The sequence below is a fragment of the Camelina sativa genome, chromosome 7, assembly GCF_030686135.1.
Source record: "Camelina sativa cultivar CO46 ecotype springtype chromosome 7, ASM3068613v1".
Taxonomy (NCBI): Eukaryota; Viridiplantae; Streptophyta; class Magnoliopsida; order Brassicales; family Brassicaceae; genus Camelina; species Camelina sativa.
Genome location: NC_141886.1, coordinates 28,853,869 through 28,876,030, shown reverse-complemented (window position 1 = coordinate 28,876,030; position 22,162 = coordinate 28,853,869). Strand labels below are relative to the sequence as shown.

The following is a 22,162-nucleotide window of genomic DNA, read 5'->3' as shown; positions in this document are numbered from 1 at the left end:
CAAAATTCAATATTATTTTAGTGAAAAATATTAGCCTTACATTGAACAATTAATGTAAAATGTGGTCCTAGCATCACTCGCAAATTCTATAAGCATACTTTTAATTCGAGTAGATATACATAGTAGTATTATTTTAATGCAATGGTTTGACCTTGTATTTGAATTTCTTAGGAACTAGAAAGATCCGTACGAACAAATTATACATATATATATCTATGTTATGTACCAAATGGTTTAGGAAGTTGCACTTAACTACTATATGGTACCTCCATTACATTTTGTCATAATCATTCTAGTACATGTCAGAACTTGAGGAATTCACACTATGTATTCTAAACTTATATGATCATGTTCCCATCATATATAATCAACTTTCAACATGTATAATTACGTGTGCCATGTTTTTTGTTGTTTTCTTGTTCCTGGATGTCGATCGGCACTTAATCAACTAATGCTATATATGCTTTAATATGTGTATACGCGCAAGCGCAAATAATATATTTGTTTCCAATTTGTTTGCACATATAAATAATAAAATGAAAAATCTATGGCTTAAGAAAACTAAAATAACAAAAGAAATTAACAAGTGTTTTAATTTTGATATAGAGGTTCATTAAACAAAAAAATGAATCATACGTCAAGCACTTTGACTTAGATTCATAAATTTGTGATGAACTTAAAAGGTTGTAATCACCCCTAGGTATAATATATGGAGGAGATTATCATATACCTAAAGACATTAACAAATACAAATGACAGCGCGAAAGGGTTTACTATATAAAGATATTAACAAATACAGATGAGAGCGCAATATTCATCTCATGTCTAGTAGGCTTTATTTTTAATTAAGGAGGTCATATTTATGTTTTATTAGTCTTTTGTTTCATAGTTGAAGTTTAACAATTATCTAACACTATCATCATCATCATCATCATCATCATCAATTATGAATTAAATTAAACAATTCTCTCTACATCGTCTACCCTAATTATACAATTGGGGGTGCGAGTAATGGCAAAACTGTGAATTACCAAGAGATGAGAGGGTTTTTAAAATAGTTGGTTACACCACAATTATTACGCCTCCCGTTCCGTTAAGTCACCGTTTAAAACCGACACGTGTCACTCAACCTAATCGTTCGACACGCGGTCGAAATAACGGCGCCTCCAGTTTCCCCGTTAAAGATTCCCCCGTCACTGTAAACAACAACAGGACCACTTTTAAACACGCCATTTCTCTATCAAACCCCAAAAACCAACCAAAAGCTCCTCCTCTATACTCAATCCTAGCCGTTAAAACCACAATCCTGTCAATCATCATCATCTTCATCTTCTTCTTCTTCTTCTTCTTCCTCATCCTCTCAACTTTAACCATATCTCTCTCTCTCTCTCTCTCTCTCTCTCTCTCTCTCTCTCTCTCTCTCTGTTTCGTAGAAACGATTAACTTCACGCACACGTAACCTAAAAATCGAAGATGGTGAGGAAATGTAGGAAAGGTAAAGGATTAGTGGAAGCTGGAGTTTCGTCGACGTATATGCAGCTTCGTAGCCGGAGAATCGTTTATATCAGATCGGAGAAAGCTAAAAGCTCAGCCGTAGTCGGTGATAATAATGGAGTTTTGTCGTCTTGTTGTGGGAGCAATGAATATAATAATAAGAACATAGATCTGGAGGTTATTAAATGTTTATGATTCTAGATTCTTGCAACTGTTGACATTTAATGTTTTGTTCTTTTTTTTTTTTTTTTTCTTTTGAAAATTTTGAAATTTGTGTGTTTTTTTTTTTGCAGGAGGAAGATAAAGATGGTGACACCGAAACGTCGACGTATCGACGGTGAGTAGTGAGTAAAATATGAAAATAATTTGAATTTTGAAGGTTTTGGTTACTTTCCCGGTTATTATTCTCACTTCTTCTTCTTCTCTCCTCAATAAATTTGTTGTTTTAAAAGGGGTACGAAGAGGAAGCTGTTTGAGAGTTTGAGAGAAGACGACAGAGAAACGAGTAAATCCATGGAGAATTATTCATCGGAATTTGAACCTATGGTTAAAGAGTCGTTAGATAGTTGTTGTAGCGGGAGAGTAGCCAAGGAGAAAGAGAAGACGGCGGAGATGCCAACGGTATCAGAAATCGAAGATTTTTTCGCGGAGGCTGAGAAACATCTCAGTAAAAAATTCGAGAAGAAGTAAGTATTTGAGTTTTGGTTTTATAATCCATAATTTTTCTAAAATTTTACAGCTAAATTAAGAGTGAGTTTCTTTTGGTTATTAGGTATAATTTCGATTTCGAGAAGGAGAAGCCATTAGAAGGACGTTACGAATGGGTTAAGTTAGAGTGAAATAGTTAACTTTTTAGATTTTAATTTTTATAAGAATAAGTTTTTTTTTTTTAACTTTATTTTGTTGAATTGGGAAAAGAAGATTTGTAGAAGGAATGTTTTTAGAAGTACGAAATTGCACAGAAAGTAAGAAAAAGCTTTTTGTTGAGTTTTCTAACAGATTTTTTAGAGCCCAGAAAAGTCGTGTCTTTTAGCTCAACGTTTTTTTTTTACCTCTTCTTCCTTCGAATCCTATGTACTATCTTTTAGCAATATTCTTATGGGTAGGAGTACTTTTTTTTTTTTTTTTGTGGACAAATTAATCATATTATTTCTATCCCCACACCACACTCAATTTATTTATTTTTGTTTTCTCAATTTTAATAATAATATTCAAACCCGTTCTAGTGGTGTGCGTTCTTAATTACCGCCCCCAAACACTTAACAAAATATGCATATGTTTAACTACAATAAGATCTTTAAAAAAACACACACATAATATATGTATTGTGCATGAGCAGATCCAATTTTTAACAAAACCGTATATATTTATATAATTTTGTTATTATTAGAACTATATACCGCATTTCTTTCGTAATTTGTCATGTATAGACCAGTATAGTATATGTCTTTTTTACCAACAAATTTATTTATATTATTAGAAAAGTTCGGTTAGCATGTGTATATGTTAAGTTCCTTGATTTCACAAATTAGAGATTAGTTTTATAACTTTAATCAACTAATCGACAAATTCACTGCACTTTTTTTGTTGAACTAAACCGTACCAACCACACCAACTGAAGTTATAGAAACTTTTTTTTTGTTTTCTATTCAGCACCGACCAATTAGGCACTTCACCAATTCATAAAACATTCTATCACGCGAAACTATATGTTTGAATTGAAACTTTATACTAAACTAATACTAATAATATCTGTAAAAGGTCATATAGTTAGGAGCTTATGTATACTACTGACCCATTTTTGTTATGGTTAAGACAGATGTGAGATAATACCATTTTTGTTAAATCCCATTATTCCCATATGCCGCAACAAATGATCCTGGACCATTTTTGTTACTAGACCAAATGTCCAAAGACTTGATAACAAAAAACAAAACTCTCTCATGGACCATTTGGGCAAATCGTCTAACCAATCAAGTTATATAGACCCTACCATTTCGGAGAACAAACGGGCTAAACGATGGATTTAATTAGAGCCATTTACTTTCTTTTTTTTTTTGTATCAGTAGGTTTACTAAAATCCATTATTTTTCATGAAGGAACTATTGTTTTAGAAAAAGAAAACTATGGCATAGGTAATAGGTTATGTGCACAAGCATAGGTAATATATAATAATGTATGGCCATAGGTTATGTACAGCCAAATCCAATGCCCTGCCCTCCAAGCCACGGCTATTTGCTGACCATCCGTATTCAAAGTTTACGTTTTACGTATGTGTATGGTAAGCACTAAACTATCGTTCGTACTAGGCTTATAAGGGATGGACAAATCGGTTTAATTAGTAAAAAGATAAGGAATAGGATTACCCCATAATTCCTGTCAAATTTTCGTATGAATGAAGACACTATTGTGTGTTTCGTTTAAGACCCAAAGAGGACAAATGGATAGCTTAGATATTTCTGGATCATTGGTTTCTACCCGTTGATTCGCCGAGATGATTTTGAGATCAGAGCATGTTAAAATAATCTTCACACCTATAACTCTTGACTTCGAATAACAAACAGTTTTTTACTGCTATGGTCATCGAATCTCTACTAAAGAAAAAACTAGATTAACAGCTTACCAGTGCAGTGACAATAGTAAGCGCTCACATGAACTCTGAACAACAATGCCTTATTGCGAAAACTAAACCTGATCCACGGAACCAATCTGAACAAGTTTAATCAAACACTACACTCTATGTGTAACAGAAAAGTACAACATAGATCTTATCCAAATCATTCACTTGAGTAAACTTTTCACTGTTTCCATTATGTTTACAGTGGTAAAATAAATCAAATCGAATCAGTTGAAAACAGAGTTCCAATGAACGCAGAGAGTTTGTTTCTTCAGTATGAAGATGAAACTCTTACTACGGCAATAAAATATGAGAAACCATCAAAATGTGGTAAGAAGAGAAACTAAGTGCAAAGCTCTTAATGCAAGTTTGTGATGCTGTTGATGCTGTGGTATATAAATCTATATACATTACTCCAACCAATACCAGAGTCTTCTTTTTGTTTGTTCTGTCACTGCAATTCACCAACTGGCGCTTCGTTGAGCCATAGGAAGTGGATGAAATCGTACAACTTCGCACTGACACTAACCTGTAACCCGAGAACAAGTTTGTTAACACAGATTTCTCAGAAAAGAGAAAACCGAAAAAAATTGTTTTTCAAACAGTTTGTAGGAGAACATCAAACCTTATAAGGAGTTGGATTTAGTCTCCTCATATGATCAGGTCGCATGTTTGCCAGCTGTTTGATGCAACGGTCTCTTATCTCTTCCAATGACGGTAACTCTTCTCTTGCTCCATCTTCATTGGCCGAGAGAAGCAATTATTTAGCTAATACGCAATGTCAATATAAATTTACAGTACTGAAAAAAACTTTACCTGCACTTCCACGCCAATAGCATTTGAGGAGCTCTTCGACACGTTGTGGCACTACATATGCTCTTTTGGATTCATTGAATGGATGACGACACAGTAAACGCCCACCAACCTTTAAAAATCAAGAAAGGTACAGTATCATGTAAAATACAATAAGGTAAAAAGACTAATATCTTTGAAAGAGTTATATATCTTTTACCAGTGGAGGTGGTTCGTTCTCTCCAGTCATTATATCTACCAGAGGGTAACCTTCTTTCCCGTATAATCTGTAACTTCGCTTTTTACATGGTATCGATACCTGAACAAATCAGAATGACTATCAAATCAAGTGCAAATGTAACAATAAATGATCAGAAACCAGTGAGAGAGACAGAGAGAGGGAGTTTTAACCTTTGTAACATCTTCAGAAAGTTTGATCCGAGGCTGATTGTTTATCTCCACAAGTTTGAAAACACAACCTAAGGCCGCTTGAGAATAGCAAGTGACTAAGTAGGTGCCAATACCAAAAGCATCTACCTCATGTCCCTACGGAGATTTAAAAACACATGCTTTAAAAAACAATCTTATGGAGCCCTTGAGAATATGGTTAGAGAGTCACCTGTTTATTTAAAGCGTCGATCGTCTCTTCATTTAGATCATTACTAGCAGTGACAACCATCTTCCCAAAATCGGGCACTTTTAGTTCTCTCTCTACCGTGCAGAAGAATTTCCTGGCCTCTGTAGATAGATATGCTAAGTCACCTGAATCCAATCTGATACCTAATGCTTTATATCTGCACAGCACAACAAACACCACTTGCATCTCAGATTCCCTATGATCCGAAAAGTCACTAAATCCTTAAGAAGCAAGCCAAACGATCAAGTTAAGAGATTCTTACATACCCAAAGTCATTGAGTGCTAAAGCAACTGCACAGAAGTTAGGGATTCCACTCTTCATCACCTATAAAAGCAGTCGGCAAAACACTAATACAACAGTTTATTAAAAATCTTAAGCTCAAATGAGCTATCTGCTATGGTGTTTGATGCTTACATCGTATGTATCTACAAGGGCAAGAAAAGTTTTGGGGAATGCCAGCGCATATGAGATGAAAGCTACTAGCTCGCTTTGATTTGTCTCAGAGAAAATGTTACTTAAAGATGGTGAATACTGTCATCCACAAGGAAACAAAAACATAAGAAAACTGGTCCGGAGACTACAAAACAGGCAGAGGAAGAGCAAAATCTAGATTGCAATAGCAAACCTGAATCTTTTTTAACCATGTCTGAACATGACTGACAAAATCCTCACATGTGATTTTCCCATCAGCACTATGAAGTACTTTGTCAACAATCTCATCAGTGCTCTGCAAAGTTAAATCGAAATGGCTTTTGTGATATTGATAGGAAGGAGGATTCTAACTTATAATCAAAGCAATTGCTGATAAACTTCTAACATAAAGCAATTGACGAGAACATCTTATTCCCAGAAACTTTGTGTTATCGCCTCTATTAGCTAACTCAAGTATGTATTGTAATGAGCTTAACAATATACTGCTTAAATAGTATAACCTCCATATAAAAAAATTAAAACTTTTGGCTTAGGTAAACTGACCATGAATGAGCTAACAAAAGCATGGGAGTGTGTTCCACGTAGAGGTATCCCAAAAAGTTTTCCAGCTGCTACATTACTGCCATTGGCAATTTTACCCAACAACACAAAAACATATCATTTCTACATTCCCTTTCAACTACTTCCACAACAAACAACATAAAGCAAGACTTGCCTTGTTGCATCAAAACCTCCAAGATAGCAATATTTGGATGCACTTATTGCGCCATCTGGTCCCTAAGATACCAAACTAAGATCATCAGAGACACATAGGAAGATCTAAATCTAGTTTAGACACAAAAACAAGAGAAGAATTAATAAAAAAACCTGAGCCCTTCGAGCACCAAACTCGAGTAGACTCTTAGATTTTCCGGCAACAAACCGGTGCCTAGCTGCGTTTGTAGCTACCAAAGATGCAAAATTGACAAGATTGAGGAATGGAGTTTCCAACAATTGAACAACCTATATGGATTCATAACAAATAAACTGAATCATCCACTCAAGAACAAACTATTGCTTAAACCACCTTCACATAAAAAGAGAAAGTTAGAGAGAGTGTGTTATTATTACTCACACCAACAGGTCCTTCAACTCTCATGAGAGGTACTTTAGGAAAAACAACAGACCCTTCTGGAATTGCATAGACTTCAACATCAGAACAATCAAGTCCTCTAAGATAATCACAAAAAGCTTCCTGATTTGAATCAAAAACATCAAACCCAGATTGAAAAATACAAACTTTAATCGATTTAAAAAGTACACAACAATCTTTCTTGATTACCTCAGATCCAGGTAAAGACTCACGAACGTAATCGATCTCTTCATCACTCAATTTGAAATTGGCAAGGAACTTAATACACTCGTCTAATCCAGCAAACACAGTATACTCACCACCAAATGGGTTCTTACGAAAATACAGATCGAAGCTATAATAAGCATACAACAACAAAAAAAAAAACAGAATCAATTTCAAAATAACACAAAACCATTTAAAAAAAAAAAACAGAGGAAATGAGAATTGTGGGTGGTGTTTACACGGATCGTTCGTTGTGTTTGCCAGCTTTCCAATAAGCATAAGCCATGGTGAATTGGTAAAGATCATTGAGTAAAGGTGTGACCATAGGGTTGGTTGGTCCGTCAATGATCTGAGTCGTCAATACTGAGCCATTCTCCATTGTCGTCGTCTCCAAAATTTGTGTGTGGAACAATACAATTGGCTTTCGTATGAGTGTGTGTGTGTGTGTGTATATGTGTGATTACGAGAGAGTGAACTGACGAGGAAACACTGATTTTGTTTGTTTTTTTATTTGTATTTGGAGTGGTCAAAGGAAAAGAAGAAACGAAAGTGTTCAAAAGAGACGACAACCACACAAAGGGCAAAACGAGACTTTGGCCTAGTCTTCTTCTTTTTAAAGCCTTCTTTATTGGTTTATTTAACTATATTCATACTAATTAGACTAAAAAAATAGGTTAACTTTACGTGGTTGTTGGGCTATTGAATAAAACTCAAAGAGTTTCTTCTATATATGTTTCTCATATCTTGAAAAATCACACCAAAAATTCAACAATGACTTTTCAAAATACGGTTCCTGATCAGAACCACATGACAATTAATTATGGCATGACGATTGACGCACATTCTTTACGAATGTAATATGATCATTTAATTTGTTTAGTTTTTTTTAAGGAAAAAACCTAGTGGGTATCAAATGTCTGAATACTTGCCCTTTGTCTGTCAGTTTGTATGATATGTCCTTTACTCATTTTCTTGATAAAGATGACATATAATTCACTTTCTTGTTGATGGTATATACGTCCACCATAGTTTACCATTAGAATTTGTTTTATGCCCTCGATAGTCGATACACTGCAGATATAACAATTTCATTTTCTCCTAACAATTTCTAGAATGACCAATTTAAAGTATCACTAATAGGATATATTGGCACTTTGGAGAACTCAAATTATTATTATTTTCTTAAAATATTTAAACATTTAAAATATCTCAAAATGACTCGAATTATAGGAAATACACATATCTCTAGTTTGACTTTAACTTATTTTGTTAGAATCGAGGTAGTGATTTTTAAGTACCCAAGTAATTTTTGGTCAACCAAGAAAGAAAAAAACTTTAAAGGGATGGAAGGATGTACCGACATTATTTTATTTTTACCCATGTGTGACAGGTGAAATTCTCCGATTGGTAGTTTAAAGTCAGATAGCTTTTCGAAGAAAAAGAACCCTAAATGTCACTACCACGAAAATTAGTGATAAGTACCAAAAAGATTTGTTGACAGTATCCAAAGAGCCGCATGAAGAATAACGCCAAATAAATGGCTTTAATTTTGATCTCGTGAAGCTAAATCGCCCACCCACCACCTTAAATTAACTAAGTCCTCTACTATATATGCACCACAATATGAGTCTCGACTATCTGAAGCACAGCAATGGCGGAAGAAAAGAATAATAAGAAGAGTACCACCATTATTGCATCCTACGACGGCAGCGATGAATACGATGATGACTACTCATGTGACCAAGATCCAGAAGAGATAGAACTTAGTTTGATTCTTGATAAACTTAGTTTAGCACCGCCAAACAAGGAGGAAAAGAAACTCTTGGTCTTAAGTCTGAATGGTCTACTTCTACACCGTGTGCATAAACAAGTTTTGCACAAAGCTCCCAAGAACCGTTCTCCTGATGCTTCATGTGGACCAAATCTTGGTACGTAACATTTATTTTCGATATTAATATCCTTTTTTTTTTTTGTTTAAATATAATTAGCTTGATTGGGATTGTTTCTTTCTTGTTTAGTGTATAAGAGGCCATTTGTTGAAGAGTTTATGAAGTTTTGTCTTGAGAGATTTCAAGTCGAGATTTGGTCCTCTGCTTGCGAGTTAGTCAAAGATTAAGTAATGTCAATTCTTTTAACGCAGACTTACGTTGATCTGACTCTTCATAATTTTGACTGATAGGAAAAATGTTGATATAATTCTAAACATTATTCTTAAAGATCTAGAAGATAAGCTTCTGTTCGTGTGGGTAAGAGACTCTTAATTAAATACCTACATGTTATATGTGTGTTTTTGTGTATATATATGCATGGTTTTTTATTTGCTTCTCTTTTTCTCTCTCATGGCGCTACAAATAAAAATGTGAATATTGTGACCAATATGATCTATTCGCTGAGCTCTGCTTTGAATTTGGGATTCATACAGTCTCAGTTCTTGTAAACAGACAAGGTGTGACATTTTAGACACAAGAAGCGTACATTCTCATACAATTATAAATTCAGGGATCTTGGTCTTCTCAATTACAACCAATATCTTGTTTTTCAGAAAGGAAGTTAATTCGTGTTTCTGTAATTGGGAATAAAACGAGGATCCCTGAATCTCTAATCGAGTAATCAATGAGATTGAAGAAGATACGAAACACTACAAGAACAAGCATCTCATCATGGCAATATATTACGGCGGGAAATTCGACTTCGATATCATGCACGCTTGGAAGAGTGTTGTGAAGAAATCAGAAAAAAGGTTGATCCGGAAGGAAGATGTAGACGAGACAGTAATCAAGAGAGAGCTTATGACAAATTGTACTGACGATTAACGTTTGTACCTAGATCTAACAACATTACAATATATTTTCATAACTCTTTGCGAGAAAGAGTTTTGGCTTTAAAGGTCCATATCTACTCGCTTTAGGTTTTCATTCACTTTATGTTAGCCCGGAGTGTGTTCACTTAGTGGAGTTGACGTTGTCGGTTGTACACGTCCTTGGGCGGTCCGGTTGTAATTTTTTTTCTTCTTTTTTCCTGATTAATTTGGAGACTTTGTCTCCTCACGTTAAAAAAAAAAAAAAAAAAAAAACACTGTACACGGACGTATAATTTAATAGTATAGATGCTTCGTTGAAAACTTGAAATGAATTTGTGGTTTATAAGCATCTCAATATCTATGAGATTCTTAATTTGGTGAAACTGTTAATTAAAAGCTAAATTCCCCTAGTTTTTTCCTTATGGTTAGCTATCCATCGTTCACAGCTTCTGTCCGTATATATTGAAACAATATTTGATAATTAGGAAGAGAATAAATCTATTGAAGAAAAAGGAATACAAACGTTAATGTCAGCTCCAAAGCTCACCAAGTTTCCGTGGAGAACTTCGAGTTTCTCATCTATAAATTAATTCTACAGCAAACCAATCATCTCAAAACCACACAAAATCTCTGAATTTGTTTTGCCATTGAAACATTCAACCAATTCACTCTTTGCGAGAAATAGCTTGGGCTTTAAAACTTAAAAGGTCCGTATTCACCCGCTTAAATGAAGCCTAAACTGTCAAATCAATGCGCTTCGCGAAGCTAAAACCAAAAGTCCCATACATGGATCAGAATCATCAGCGAGCAAGCATGATTCTACTTGGTCGCCCGAGACACCTTCGCCTTCATGCCGGGATGACGAATCATTCGACTCTTCTTCTTCGTACTCCATACAGTCTTGCGACACAAGAAAAAATCACGTTGGTTCTCAAAGGCTGGAAAATGATAGATAAATCCTAGGTTACATCACTTCGATTAACTAATATAATATTTAATGTTTCTCCGCACGGAAGAATCAATTATATACGTGACCTGTGTTTGCGTATAGTTTGATTGATCAAGCTATGTCTTTAAAGTTTTAATATATATACTATGAGAAAGCTTCAATAACTCGAACAAATTAACATCAAGGCAAAGCCAAATTTAATAGCGCGCGTAAGCAATCACAACAACAATGTTGTCTCTTCTTTCTTCTCTATCATCCCTCCTCTTTCTGTTTCTAATCCCTTGTCTCTGTATCACAAGTTTTATATGCTTCCCTGTATTCTTGCCAAAACTCCTCCGACTCATCAAAATCAAAGCTGCTCGAGACGATGGTGACAAGGAGAAACGGTATATAGTTTGTGTTTCTAATCCATACGTGTAGTTTTAGTTTGGTATTAATGTTTAGTCTCTTAACTCAAATTTTCAAACTTTTCGTAAAACCTACAACCGTGGAATAAAATTTTGGCATTTTAATTACTTCTAGCCAAATACTATATCCACTTCAATAATCAACCTGCTCTGCCTTGCACATAGATCTAATCCTTTTTCATATGCATCTTTAAATTATATCCACGAAAACTTTATAAACAATTTATATCCACGCATGTTTCAAAAAGCTTTATAAACACTTTTAAAACATGTTTTATACAAAACAAATCGTATTTTTGAAGAGTGGCATCATACAATTGGTATATTCTTTAAAGCTCTCGAGAAGAGATTCATAATATAATTTCATTTTTTTTTAGTTAATAATATATTATCAACATAGAAAATATTCATATAATGTACAACACAAAAAAAAAAAAAACTAAATATTGGATTAACATAAGTTCTTACTTGCAACATAACATATGTTGTTGGATCATAAGTTCATAACTTAGCTCTTTAGCTTTTGTATTTGTGTAGTGATGAGGAAACTCATGTTGTCCGAAAGAAAGAGCTACAAAGAGAGCTGATGCCGAGACATGTGTCATTAATACTGGATGGAAACCGGAGATGGGCAAAACGGGCCGGATTGCTGACATCACAAGGCCACGAGGCCGGAGTTAAACGGCTTACAGAGATAGCGGAGCTCTGCTTTGAATTGGGGATTCATACAGTCTCAGCTTTTGCTTTCTCCACAGAGAATTGGGGAAGAGACGAGGTGTGACATTTTAGACACTAGTAGTATAGCTTACATTCTCATAAAATTATCTACTCTAACAAAAATTGTTGTTATTGTTTAAGCTTGAGGTTAAGTGCTTAATGTCTTTGTTTCAACACTACCTCAAGTCCAACATCAAACATTTCCAAAGGTATAAATACAATTAGATTGAGTTTTTTTTTTTTTTTTATGACATATGGCCAACTAATTTATAGCCAATATCTTGTTGTTGTTTCAGACATGAAATTCGCGTTTCGGTTGTCGGGAATAAAACAAAGATCGCTGAATCTCTCATCCGATTAATCAATGAGATAGAGGAAGCTACGAAAGGTTACAAGAATAAGCACCTCATAATGGCATTAGATTACAGCGGGAAATTTGATATCATCCACGCTTGCAAGAGTATTGTGAAGAAGACAGAAAAAGGGTTGATCCGAGAGGAAGATGTTGACGAGAAATTGATCGAGAGAGAGCTTCTGACAAATTGCTCTGACTTCCCAAATCCTGACTTATTGATTAGGACAAGCGGAGAACAAAGGATTAGTAACTTCTTCTAGTGGCCACTTGCTTATACCGAGCTCTTCTTCTTGCCCGTCCTTTGGCCTGATTTCAATAAGGACAATCTTCTAGAGGCCCTGGCTTCGTACCAGCGCAGGGAAAGACGATTTGGCGTTCAGGCTTGATCTTTTGTTCCACTCTATTATGTTTCCTTCATCTGTATTTTCTACCTAAACTATTAGCTCTTTGTTTCAAGTATCATTGTAATTTGTTTCCGTGAATCGAATAAAACAAGTGATGTGTTTGTTTATACACATGTATCAGCTTGTTTCTAAAACCAATATCTTGCCACACAAGAAACTAGAATATCTCGAAAAACCTAGTTAGTTGTAAAACATTACAATTTTCATAACTCTCTCCGAGAAAGAGTTTGGGCTTTAAAGGTCCATATATACTCGCTTTAATGGGCCTAACTATCAAATCAAAGTATTTGAGCCCACCTTATCGACAACACAAAAACTACTGAAGACCCCAAAAAGTGACACGTCACTAAGCAAATCCCAAATTCGAAAGCGTTCAATGATTCATCATCACTGAGCGAGAGAGCACTGTGATTCTACTTGATCGCCGGAGCCGGAGCCGCCGCCTCCGCCGGGACTCATTTTCCGGTTCTCGTCAAACGAACCAGTCACGTAACCACACTCTCATCTTCTCCATGGCTGTTGTACTCTCCTACTGCAAACCTTCTCCTCCTCTTCTTCGTCGATTCCATCGTCGCTGTGTGAGTCTTCCTCTGATTTTTTGATTCCCAGATCAATCGTTCTACTTATGGATTTTACTTAGATGTTAGGCCTAGCTTTTGGGCTTCGTAGTGGCTGCCTATGCAGTTAGATTAATTCATCTCTCTGTAGGGAAATTTGTGGAAGAAACAAAATATTCGGAGCTCAAGACGATCATCCACGGTTACGGCTATGTTTTGGAAATCCAATAAACCTGCGGAAGTAGGAGAATTCGATATATCACTTAGGGATTACACTCTAACTGAATCAGGCATTGAGGTATTGAATTCTTTCTTTCTTTCTTGATGTCAAAGAGGATATGTTTTTTTCATATCACTTTTGTCCTAACAGTGATTTCGTTTCTCTGAGTTTTAGGAAGCTCAGCAGAGGCAAAACGTTATTTCACTTTCGGTTGTTACTTCAATATTAGAGGTACCACCAGCTGAATGGGATGCATGTGCTTTGGATTCTTCTCAACCTGAAAGCTATAATCCATTCCTAAGTCATGGGTTTCTTTCTAGTTTGGAAGAGACACGTTGTGCCGTCCGGGTTAGTAAAAACAATTTCTTTTTGGATCCAAGGAAAGCCTAGAAGATGTTTGTGTGTTTCTTTATGGGCATCTCTTTTATGTGATGGTTGTTATAGGAAACAGGTTGGATGCCATTACATATTGTTGCTAAGGATGAATCTGGGAGTATTTTAGGCGTTGTCCCACTTTATCTAAAAAGGTTTTTTTTTAGATGTCTTGTATTAAGTAATTCTTATGTCTCAAGCTCAAGCACATGATGGATTTTTCCAATGGTTATTCTAATGTACTGTATTTATGTGTCACAGTCATTCCTATGGAGAATTTGTTTTTGATCACTCTTGGGCTGATGCATACCGAAGTTTTGGTGGAAGATATTATCCTAAACTTCAGTGTTGTGTCCCTTTCACCCCAGTTACTGGCCCTAGGATTTTAATCCGTGATAATCCTTGCAAAGACCAAGTTTTTGATGCCATTGTTTCTGCCATGACAGAATTGGCAGCTAAGGTATGGTATCACTGTGAAATGCGTTGTATTGTAGATAACAACAAAACGAGAAATTTACCTTGGTTCTCTTGCGTTGGGTTCTGCTTTCAACATATGCTATCTGCTGACAGACTAGTTTTATTATCTGCGTTTTGGCAGTTACAAATTTCATCTTTGCACATTACATTTTCGTCTGGAGCTGAGTGGAACAAATTAAAAGAGAAAGGCTTCTCACAGAGAATTGGAATGCAGTACCACTGGCAAAATCGTGACTATAAAAAGTAATTGAAGTCTCAATGCCAATATAGTTTTAACAATGACTGTACCGTCCGGACTGGTTATAGTTGTTGCTTGTATAGTTTGCTTATTATTATAATTGTTACCAGAAATCACTACTTCTTAAGTCGTAGGATTCACTTGTAGATGCTCTCTTCGAATTAGAATATTGTTGTCTAACAGTTTAGGTACATTTTCTTAAAATTTTCTAACGATTGAACAACTAAATTTTGATTCCGTTACTAATTATTAGTGAATCGGTTCTGTCTGGTCATGATCTGTTGACTTGCAACTTTTTCCACTTAAAAGTTATAGCATATGAATGATGTTAACTTTTAATGTGTAATGCTTCAGTTTTGATGAGTTCTTGATGGACATGAAGCAAAGCAAAAGGAAAAATATCCGGCAGGAACGTAAAAAGGTTTGTTTATTTTTTCCTATTTTCATATCATCCTTATGGTGCGAGTGGTTGAGATATATATATGTATATATTCATTTTCTCTTAAGTCCTCGTGCCCTTGTGAATACTAGATAGGTAAATGGAATGGTTATTCTTTGGTTCTTTCCCAACAACTTTAGAACTCTAGCCTTACTTCTTTATCCTTTCCTTGTGGCGTTCTTCAAGCACGCTGCTGACTTCTAATGCTCCTTTTCTTTAGTAGATTGTTACCCAGAATTTGAAAATGAGACGGCTGCGAGGAGATGAAATAAAGGTATGTAAGTGGACTGCCACGAGATGTCACAATTTATTATATAAATGATTATCAACTTTGGGATCTCAATCTTCCACCAGATGTTAGAATTGATAGGACATATATGTGTCTTGAAAATTTAATTGTATCGAGCGTAAATCAATGACTTTGTTTCTAATGTTTTTGCAGGCTAGGCATTGGGATTCCTTCTATGACTTCTACAGGAACACAACTGATAACAAGTTTAGTCCATATCATTGAGACAATTTTTGTTAATATTGCTTGTACTTTCACATTCTTAACGTTTTCCGGATATTTGTAGATGGGGCACACCTTATCTAACAAGGGAGTTCTTCCACGACATGGCATCAAAGTTGGGAGACAAGGTATTGCTTGTTCTCGCTGAAGAAAATGAGGAACCTGTTGCAGGAGCATTGAATCTTATTGGAGGAGATACTCTGTTTGGGCGGCTATGGGGATGTCGTCCAGATTCCTATTATCCTAGTCTCCATTTTGAAGCGTGCTACTACCAGGTTGGTCTTGTTGTTAACAAAATCTCTGGAACCATAATCTAGATGAAAAAAGTTCACAAATGGGGTAATGGGATTCACAGGCAATTGAAGCTGCGATAGAGCTTAACCTGAAAACGGTAGAAGCTGGAGCGCAGGGTGAGCATAAGATCCAGCGGGGCTACCTTCCTGTAAAAACGTATAGTTGCCATTACATATTCGATGAAGGTTTCAAGCAAGCCATAGACGAGTTTTTAGTGCGGGAATCAAATCAGGTACGTTTTGAAGTTATGGTGATTTGGTAAAGTAAACAAAGATGGTCGTGGCTTTAAAATGAGACTTTGTACATCGCAGGTTGATTTTGTCATCAAGCTGATGCATGAAGATGGACCCTTCAAAGAGAAATTAGAATAGATGCATTTACATCCTGGTTGGTTACTGCAAACATTCTTGTATATCTATTTTTATTCTTATGTATTGTGTAACCCCCTAGTTTTATGTTTTATTGTACATTTTAAGTTGCTCAGATCACATATAAACAGTAACAATTTTTTTTGTTTTAGAGAACGATACCGTTTAATATATATATATGAAGAGTATCAATACAATCAATCAGAGCCTCAGTAGTGAGCAGTGATTTTTGAGAGAGAGGACAATTGGAATAACAACAGTAGACAAACAGAAGGTATTGATTTGATTATCCCGGTTGGAAATTTGCAAACCAATGGAAGAGGTAGGTATCCTGAGCCGATCTTGAGGGAGTCGTTGAGATCACACTCAACCATCTTCCACACAAGGTAATGAAGATGGTGGAGTGTGATCCTGCAGACAACTTCGCAATAGTTGAACACGAGATTTCCAACTAACAGTAACAATTTTACTTAAGTATAAAAATAGATTTGGTTGTAAGAAACAAAATAGAAAGAAAAACTGAAGTCTCGTATCATGAAATTGAAACTGAGATTTTGATCCAACGAATACAAATTTCTTTAGACTCAGCAAAATGTATGGATTTGTTTTCATTGTGTTTCCCGTGTGGAGAGTAGAATGATTGAGGAGTAATGTGTTCTTCCGCCTGTAACAAAAGAATTGACTAAAAAAATGGGGTTTCCTTTTTTTTTTTTGTTGTTGTTGTTGCTAAGCAAGCTTCTTGGGTCTACCAACAGAAGGAGTAACATGTTCGTCTTTCTTAGAACCCGGAGCTTCAGGTTTTTTGGCCCAAGCAGGAGCTCGATCTGGCTCATACCGGTAATCATAGAACAGTTCTTCTCCAGCCATTATCCTCTCCTTTGCGAAAATCCCCACCCTGTGATCTCCAGCAACCATAATGACCTTAAACAGATACATAGCCCTTTTGTCAGATTTTGAGAAGAAAAAAAAGAATAGACCCATCATGCAAACACCATGTCGTTAACTTTTGCATTTTTCGCATTTTTACCTTTGCGTAACAGTTTGGTTCAGGAGAATGGTTGGCAAATTTCAGTTTGTCTCCTTTCCTGTAAGCATCTAGCACAAACTGCAGTAACAACATCCAAAAAAAGTTTATGGCAGATTCGAATTTGAAGACAACCAAGAGAGTATGAACATTTTTGAGACAAGACGTGCCTGATCGTTTAGATTGAAGAGAAAAGAGGAGTTCTCGCGATCATATATCTTCCCCCGTTTATCTGCTTCTTTATGTGAGATCAACTCTCCTGTGTATTCCCCAAGGTATTCATGTTTACTTACACTGTTCTGTAAGAAGGAACAAGATTTGTTATTTAAGGCAAATCAAGACTCCAAATATAATTTCATCATTTAAGGACTTCCATTCTATTTGACAAATCTTGCATTCTTCTTTACCTTTAAGAAAGCTCCCCAACCAGAAACATCAGATCTTCCAAGCAAAACCTGAAATTGACAAAAAAAGAGAGCTAACTTCACAAATTCATCTTTAATCATTTGAAGTTCCTCCTAGTCATTTGATTGCAGGAGCAAATTCATATTGGCATAGTTAAGAAAGCTAAGTATGTACCCTTTGCTGTTGTTTCAGGAGCAACTTCATATTCCTGCACTCATAATTATCGCCTCTTTGACTTGGCACCCCGAGCGTACCATCCCCGCCACTACACATTTAAATTCATTCAGACATAGTATTAGTGTATTTGGTTCCATTTAGTAACGAAAACAAAGTAGCAATGCGTTCTTGATCCTCTACTAAGCGACCAATTAGTAGCACAAAACCGTAGAGTAAACATTTGCATCTCCAATAAGACTTACATGACCCAGCAGTTCCTACAAACATCTGGATCACATTCCCGATCTGCAGCAAAGCATGGACACTGACGGCTTCGACACTGACTTTTTGCACAATGACAACCTCTAAACCTATTCTTGCAGCTCTTTGGGCAACTACACAGAGAATAAAGTTTATTGGCAATGAGATTCAAAGCTAGAAAATACAGATGTGAATGATCATAGATTACAATACCCGCAGTACTTCTCGCAGCAAGTCCCGTTTAGTAAACAAGAACATTCCTTCCCACAAGCAGTTTTGCAGTTGCATGGATTAAACTGACGGCATGGCTGGTCTTTCCTCTCAGTAATTCTTTTCCTAATTGAATGATATGCAGCAGATTTCCAAGTATACTTCAAGCGACGCACTTTGCCTCGTCTACGTAGAAATCTTGACCTTCTCCTCACTTGGTTATTAGCCTGGATAGTCCAGTAACTAAAGCATTAGTTCTCTCACAGAAATAAATCTATTATATCAGGAATGTGTATACAAAAAGAATAAGTATTAAACCATATTTCCATTGATGTCAAACTTGGAAGAGCCATCGGGATTTAATGCATCCTCTCCAAAGAAGGAAGCTTTATTTTCCGAGCAAGTCATGTATTGGAAGACCTCCCAACATGACTTGAAACCACTCAAAAGGTTTCTAGCAATTAAGCAGCTGCAAAGAAACAAAGAAAGATGACAATCTTCCACAGATTGACAAAACCTGAAGCTGAATGATAATTTAGCAGTTTACTCACCTATTCATTCCAAAAATCTCAACACCTTTTTCAAAAAGGCTTTTCTCAAGTGGTCTCCACAATTTGTTTGTAGCCAATCCTCTTCGACATGCATTCTCACCAACAAACTCTTCTTTCCGTATACTTTCATCGCTACATGGTGCATCAAGCTCAGAAGCAACCTCATTTAGCTGACAAACAGGATCGTCATCCTTGACAGAATTCTTAGATTCTTCTGCAGGGGTGCCATTCTTCTTTGACTTCCCGGAGTTCCCAGATTTTACATGTTTCTGAGAAGAGGAAGTAGCATCTTCATTTTCTTTAAGTTTTGCATCGCTGGGTGAACGACTTCCACTGGCGATGGAATCACTATCTGAGGCTTCTGTCTTCTTTTGCCTCTTCTGAGTCCTACGAGGAACTCGCTCACCGACTCGGTTGTTGTTCCTCTTACGACCTCCACGTCTCCCACTACCTTTCACTTTTGGTGATGATGAAACTTTATCGGAATTGGTATCCTGCTGAAGTCCGTTCTCTGAGTCACTTGTCTCTGGGGTGCACTTTTCATTAGACGATGCACTTTCACTTGGGAAGGTCTTTGGTTTTCTCCTACTAAGTTTGCTTGATAACTTCGTGGATGTGGTCTTAGTACCCGCACAATCTGATGAAGTGCCAGTTTTATATTCGGTGGTGCCATATCCCGGAATTCTTTCAGACTTGAGAAGCTGATAGAATGAAAACAATTCTTTTTGTCAAATCAGTCTTTCTAGGAGATAAGCTTAGCTGCGTGAATAAACAAATTTTACCGTTATATAGCAGTTTGCACCACAGGTTAGATTTTCATCTACCGGAGGACACCACGGAGCTGGTTTCTCAGCCTAAAAACCATAAAATTAAAATAAGTAACTATAAAGATATAATATGAATTTTCAGTGGGCACTAACTCACAGGAAAAATAAGATCTTGTGAACACCCATGGAGCCGGCAATCAAATACCTGCATAGGCGCATAACAGGTTAAAAAGAGAATTACTTTGCTAGAACATCAAGTATTAACCCTTGAAAAATTTAGCCTGAGAAATCAAATGGACTAACAAGGCATCTACGGCAGAACAGGTTATCGAAAGAATCTAATGCTCCTTCCATATCTTTGTTGAGAAGGGAGCTCTCTGCTTGATTATCGCCACTCTCGGATATTTCTTTTTCCTTCATAAGCACTCCATGTCTTGCCTGTATAAGATGGTCGGTGTTCATATCTCTGCAAAAAGCCAATTGGGAAAGGGCTGGAACAATACTAATTGGATATCCTTAAACGATGCATCACTCACTGTGTTTTTAAATCCTACAATTAAAGTTCTGGATTCTAATGGAAAATAGGAACATCATAGTTCATACTGGCCACAGACAGAGAAAAAGTGGCTGATACCTTGATTTCACTCGCACGTCTGGACAATAAATTTGCTAGTTCCTCCAAGACAGAGTCTGAAAGACCTAGTTGCTCAAGGGTCATGCTGGATAAATGAAGGGAAATGAAGGGTGAGAATGAAAAAACATATCAATGAAAGTAGCAGACAAGAGATTCACAATAAGAGACCAGCAATGAGAAAGGATTAGACTAACCGAATAATAAGATCTTCAGGCTCCAAAAATTCTCTTTTTTCTTCTTCGTCATCAATCACCTCCTCTTCACTATCACTGCAAATGAGCGCTTCCCCGCCAGTTTGATCATAATAAATTCTCCTTCGACCCACTACAGACTGGTCTTCAGTCATTCTTTGATTCCTGAATCATTTTAAGAGTGATTACAATGGTAAGATACTCCGCAACGGCATACATTTCAACTTGAATACTTCCAAGTACTTTTGCGACGTAAATGTCAAAGTACCTGTCCAGAAAAACCCATGTGGTATAAGGTGACAAACGTTTGATATCAGGTAGTTTGATTGGCCGTAAGGAAATTTTAACAGGGACACTAGATCCTTGAACCACCGCTGAATTGGCATGTCCATCCTCTACGAATCTGTGGTTATTCCTATCACCATCACTAGCATCGATTCCGCTTTTCATACCAGGCGAATCTCTTTGCCTCTTAACTAAAAGATCATTACCATCTTTACAGCTACCTCCTCTCTCCATAGACGACCTCATAAAGCTTTGAGTAATGTCACACAAATTCTTCTTGTTTTCATCAAACCTTTTCTAAACAAAAACGAATCCTCGATTTCTAGCAAATCAGTTGCAGAAACACACCAAAAAAAAAAAAAAAAAAAAAAAAAACAAGATTTATGAATTAAACAAGAAGAACCAATACAAACCTTAACTGATATACACCGATCAGCAGCAAGTTTCTTCTTTAGCGATTCTATTACTGCTGACACTTCCTTAGAAGCTGGACTTGTCTCTTCCGGCTGAAATTTCAAAGAAATCAAACGCATTTCAACAGCAAACATGAAAATGAGGTTCCTTTACACAGACCATATTCATTTCCAAAGTGCTCAATGAGAAAAAAAGAAAACTACCAATTGCAGCACAATGGCTTCTCTCAAACCCTAAAACAACTATTGTAGCTCACAATGCAGCAATCTCTAGATCCAAAAACAACACCAAATCGAAGCTAAAACTTAATAGCAAATCATAGTCTCAATGCCTCAAAAGTTACGACTTTTAGAAACCCAGAAATAAAAATAGAAACTTTTCAAAGGATCCGATTTTGTTGAGGAAGAGATTTCGAGTGAGATTAAAACGCACCGTAGACTCCTTAGGTGGCTCCGATCTGGTCGCCGAAGAAGAAGGCGAAGCTCCCGACGCCATTGTCAAGTTACCAGATCGGAACCGAATAAAATGCGGGCCCGGGTCAAGATCCGGGTCAAGAAAATCTGAAAATGTCGGAGGAGACAAGCGAATTTGGCGGGTCGTTATAAACCCTAAAAGTTATCTTCAATTTTATTTTTATATATTTTTTTTTTTTGGCCTTTTTAATCTTCAAATCCAATTAAAAAATTCTCAATTACATTAAAGAGTTTGGGTATTCGTGAAAAAATCACAAATATTTTCTGAATTAAAAAAAAAAAAAAAAAAAAAAGTTGGTGGGAAAATAGCGACGTGGCAGCTCGATTTGAATTATCTACTGTACATAAGTACTTCCCCGGCGAACTTAACCCGG

General features: G+C 36.3%; 5 protein-coding genes and 1 pseudogene across 9 annotated transcripts; 4 read left to right on the top strand and 2 right to left on the bottom strand.

Moving 5' to 3' along the window:
* Positions 1-1,208: 1,208 nt before the first annotated feature.
* On the top strand, positions 1,209-2,719 carry ICK1 (Cyclin-dependent kinase inhibitor family protein). The gene is made up of 4 exons (XM_010418793.3): positions 1,209-1,671; positions 1,788-1,831; positions 1,947-2,180; positions 2,267-2,719. Exons 1-4 carry the CDS (start codon positions 1,474-1,476, stop codon positions 2,331-2,333), a joined length of 543 nt encoding a protein of 180 aa, XP_010417095.1. The 5' UTR covers positions 1,209-1,473; the 3' UTR covers positions 2,334-2,719.
* Positions 2,720-4,262: 1,543 nt separating this feature from the next.
* Positions 4,263-7,924, bottom strand: LOC104702871 (nicotinate phosphoribosyltransferase 2). Of its 2 annotated transcripts, none has more exons than XR_015562469.1 (15): positions 7,549-7,920; positions 7,295-7,439; positions 7,088-7,207; positions 6,841-6,975; positions 6,689-6,750; positions 6,517-6,592; positions 6,167-6,268; positions 5,956-6,072; positions 5,807-5,888; positions 5,523-5,697; positions 5,315-5,449; positions 5,124-5,222; positions 4,928-5,036; positions 4,737-4,849; positions 4,263-4,640 (listed from the first exon to the last, which is right to left on the bottom strand). XR_015562469.1 is itself a non-coding variant. In XM_010418792.3 (15 exons), the coding sequence occupies exons 1-15, from the start codon at positions 7,686-7,688 to the stop codon at positions 4,563-4,565; spliced, it is 1,665 nt and encodes a 554-aa protein (XP_010417094.2). In that variant the 5' UTR covers positions 7,689-7,924; the 3' UTR covers positions 4,263-4,562. The 2 variants fall into 2 exon arrangements, 1 of the variants encoding a protein (XP_010417094.2); XM_010418792.3 differs by having other exon boundaries at positions 5,807-5,865; positions 7,549-7,924.
* Positions 7,925-8,960: 1,036 nt separating this feature from the next.
* LOC104704986 (uncharacterized) lies at positions 8,961-9,425 on the top strand. The gene is made up of 2 exons (XM_010420980.2): positions 8,961-9,237; positions 9,328-9,425. Exons 1-2 carry the CDS (start codon positions 8,961-8,963, stop codon positions 9,423-9,425), a joined length of 375 nt encoding a protein of 124 aa, XP_010419282.2.
* Positions 9,426-11,286: 1,861 nt separating this feature from the next.
* LOC104704985 (dehydrodolichyl diphosphate synthase 1-like) lies at positions 11,287-12,923 on the top strand (annotated as a pseudogene).
* A 324-nt stretch (positions 12,924-13,247) lies between these two features.
* LOC104702870 (uncharacterized) lies at positions 13,248-16,614 on the top strand. 3 transcript variants are annotated; one of them, XM_010418791.2, is made up of 12 exons: positions 13,248-13,519; positions 13,650-13,796; positions 13,893-14,066; positions 14,163-14,245; positions 14,352-14,550; positions 14,689-14,810; positions 15,160-15,226; positions 15,468-15,518; positions 15,687-15,739; positions 15,820-16,030; positions 16,111-16,281; positions 16,361-16,614. In XM_010418791.2, exons 1-12 carry the CDS (start codon positions 13,454-13,456, stop codon positions 16,418-16,420), a joined length of 1,404 nt encoding a protein of 467 aa, XP_010417093.1. In that variant the 5' UTR covers positions 13,248-13,453; the 3' UTR covers positions 16,421-16,614. The 3 variants fall into 3 exon arrangements, 2 of the variants coding, with proteins under 2 accessions (XP_010417093.1, XP_087313432.1); XR_015561274.1 differs by having other exon boundaries at positions 13,260-13,519; positions 15,465-15,518; XM_087457306.1 differs by having other exon boundaries at positions 13,279-13,519; positions 14,170-14,245.
* Positions 16,615-16,861: 247 nt separating this feature from the next.
* On the bottom strand, positions 16,862-22,106 carry LOC104704984 (histone-lysine N-methyltransferase CLF). Of its 2 annotated transcripts, none has more exons than XM_087457299.1 (17): positions 21,748-22,106; positions 21,315-21,407; positions 20,885-21,198; positions 20,620-20,781; positions 20,426-20,510; positions 20,095-20,229; positions 19,949-19,996; positions 19,807-19,878; positions 19,025-19,725; positions 18,792-18,942; positions 18,477-18,700; positions 18,266-18,397; positions 18,021-18,111; positions 17,849-17,896; positions 17,612-17,740; positions 17,445-17,522; positions 16,862-17,338 (listed from the first exon to the last, which is right to left on the bottom strand). In XM_087457299.1, exons 1-17 carry the CDS (start codon positions 21,808-21,810, stop codon positions 17,144-17,146), a joined length of 2,721 nt encoding a protein of 906 aa, XP_087313425.1. In that variant the 5' UTR covers positions 21,811-22,106; the 3' UTR covers positions 16,862-17,143. The 2 variants fall into 2 exon arrangements, with proteins under 2 accessions (XP_087313425.1, XP_087313426.1); XM_087457300.1 differs by having other exon boundaries at positions 20,095-20,257; positions 21,748-21,983.
* Between the last annotated feature and the right edge of the window lie 56 nt (positions 22,107-22,162).

What these genes read in the sequence shown, in the direction of transcription:
- ICK1 (XM_010418793.3), top strand. Translation starts at nt 1,474, where the DNA reads ATGGTGAGGAAATGTAGGAAAGGTAAAGGATTAGTGGAAGCTGGAGTT. An exon ending in ATAAGAACATAGATCTGGAG is followed by an intron (nt 1,672 to 1,787) that starts GTTATTAAATGT and finishes TTTTTTTTGCAG; the next exon opens with GAGGAAGATAAAGATGGTGA. An exon ending in AGTAAAAAATTCGAGAAGAA is followed by an intron (nt 2,181 to 2,266) that starts GTAAGTATTTGA and finishes TTTGGTTATTAG; the next exon opens with GTATAATTTCGATTTCGAGA.
- LOC104702871 (XM_010418792.3), bottom strand. Translation starts at nt 7,688, where the DNA reads ATGGAGAATGGCTCAGTATTGACGACTCAGATCATTGACGGACCAACC. An exon ending in TTAGCACTCAATGACTTTGG is followed by an intron (nt 5,698 to 5,806) that starts GTATGTAAGAAT and finishes TGTGCTGTGCAG; the next exon opens with ATATAAAGCATTAGGTATCA. An exon ending in AGAACGAACCACCTCCACTG is followed by an intron (nt 5,037 to 5,123) that starts GTAAAAGATATA and finishes TGATTTTTAAAG; the next exon opens with GTTGGTGGGCGTTTACTGTG.
- LOC104704986 (XM_010420980.2), top strand. Translation starts at nt 8,961, where the DNA reads ATGGCGGAAGAAAAGAATAATAAGAAGAGTACCACCATTATTGCATCC. An exon ending in TTCATGTGGACCAAATCTTG is followed by an intron (nt 9,238 to 9,327) that starts GTACGTAACATT and finishes TTTCTTGTTTAG; the next exon opens with TGTATAAGAGGCCATTTGTT.
- LOC104702870 (XM_010418791.2), top strand. Translation starts at nt 13,454, where the DNA reads ATGGCTGTTGTACTCTCCTACTGCAAACCTTCTCCTCCTCTTCTTCGT. An exon ending in CAAAATCGTGACTATAAAAA is followed by an intron (nt 14,811 to 15,159) that starts GTAATTGAAGTC and finishes GTAATGCTTCAG; the next exon opens with TTTTGATGAGTTCTTGATGG. An exon ending in TGCGAGGAGATGAAATAAAG is followed by an intron (nt 15,519 to 15,686) that starts GTATGTAAGTGG and finishes ATGTTTTTGCAG; the next exon opens with GCTAGGCATTGGGATTCCTT.
- LOC104704984 (XM_087457299.1), bottom strand. Translation starts at nt 21,810, where the DNA reads ATGGCGTCGGGAGCTTCGCCTTCTTCTTCGGCGACCAGATCGGAGCCA. An exon ending in GAGATTTTTGGAATGAATAG is followed by an intron (nt 18,943 to 19,024) that starts GTGAGTAAACTG and finishes GTTTCTTTGCAG; the next exon opens with CTGCTTAATTGCTAGAAACC. An exon ending in GTTGGGGAGCTTTCTTAAAG is followed by an intron (nt 17,741 to 17,848) that starts GTAAAGAAGAAT and finishes TCCTTCTTACAG; the next exon opens with AACAGTGTAAGTAAACATGA.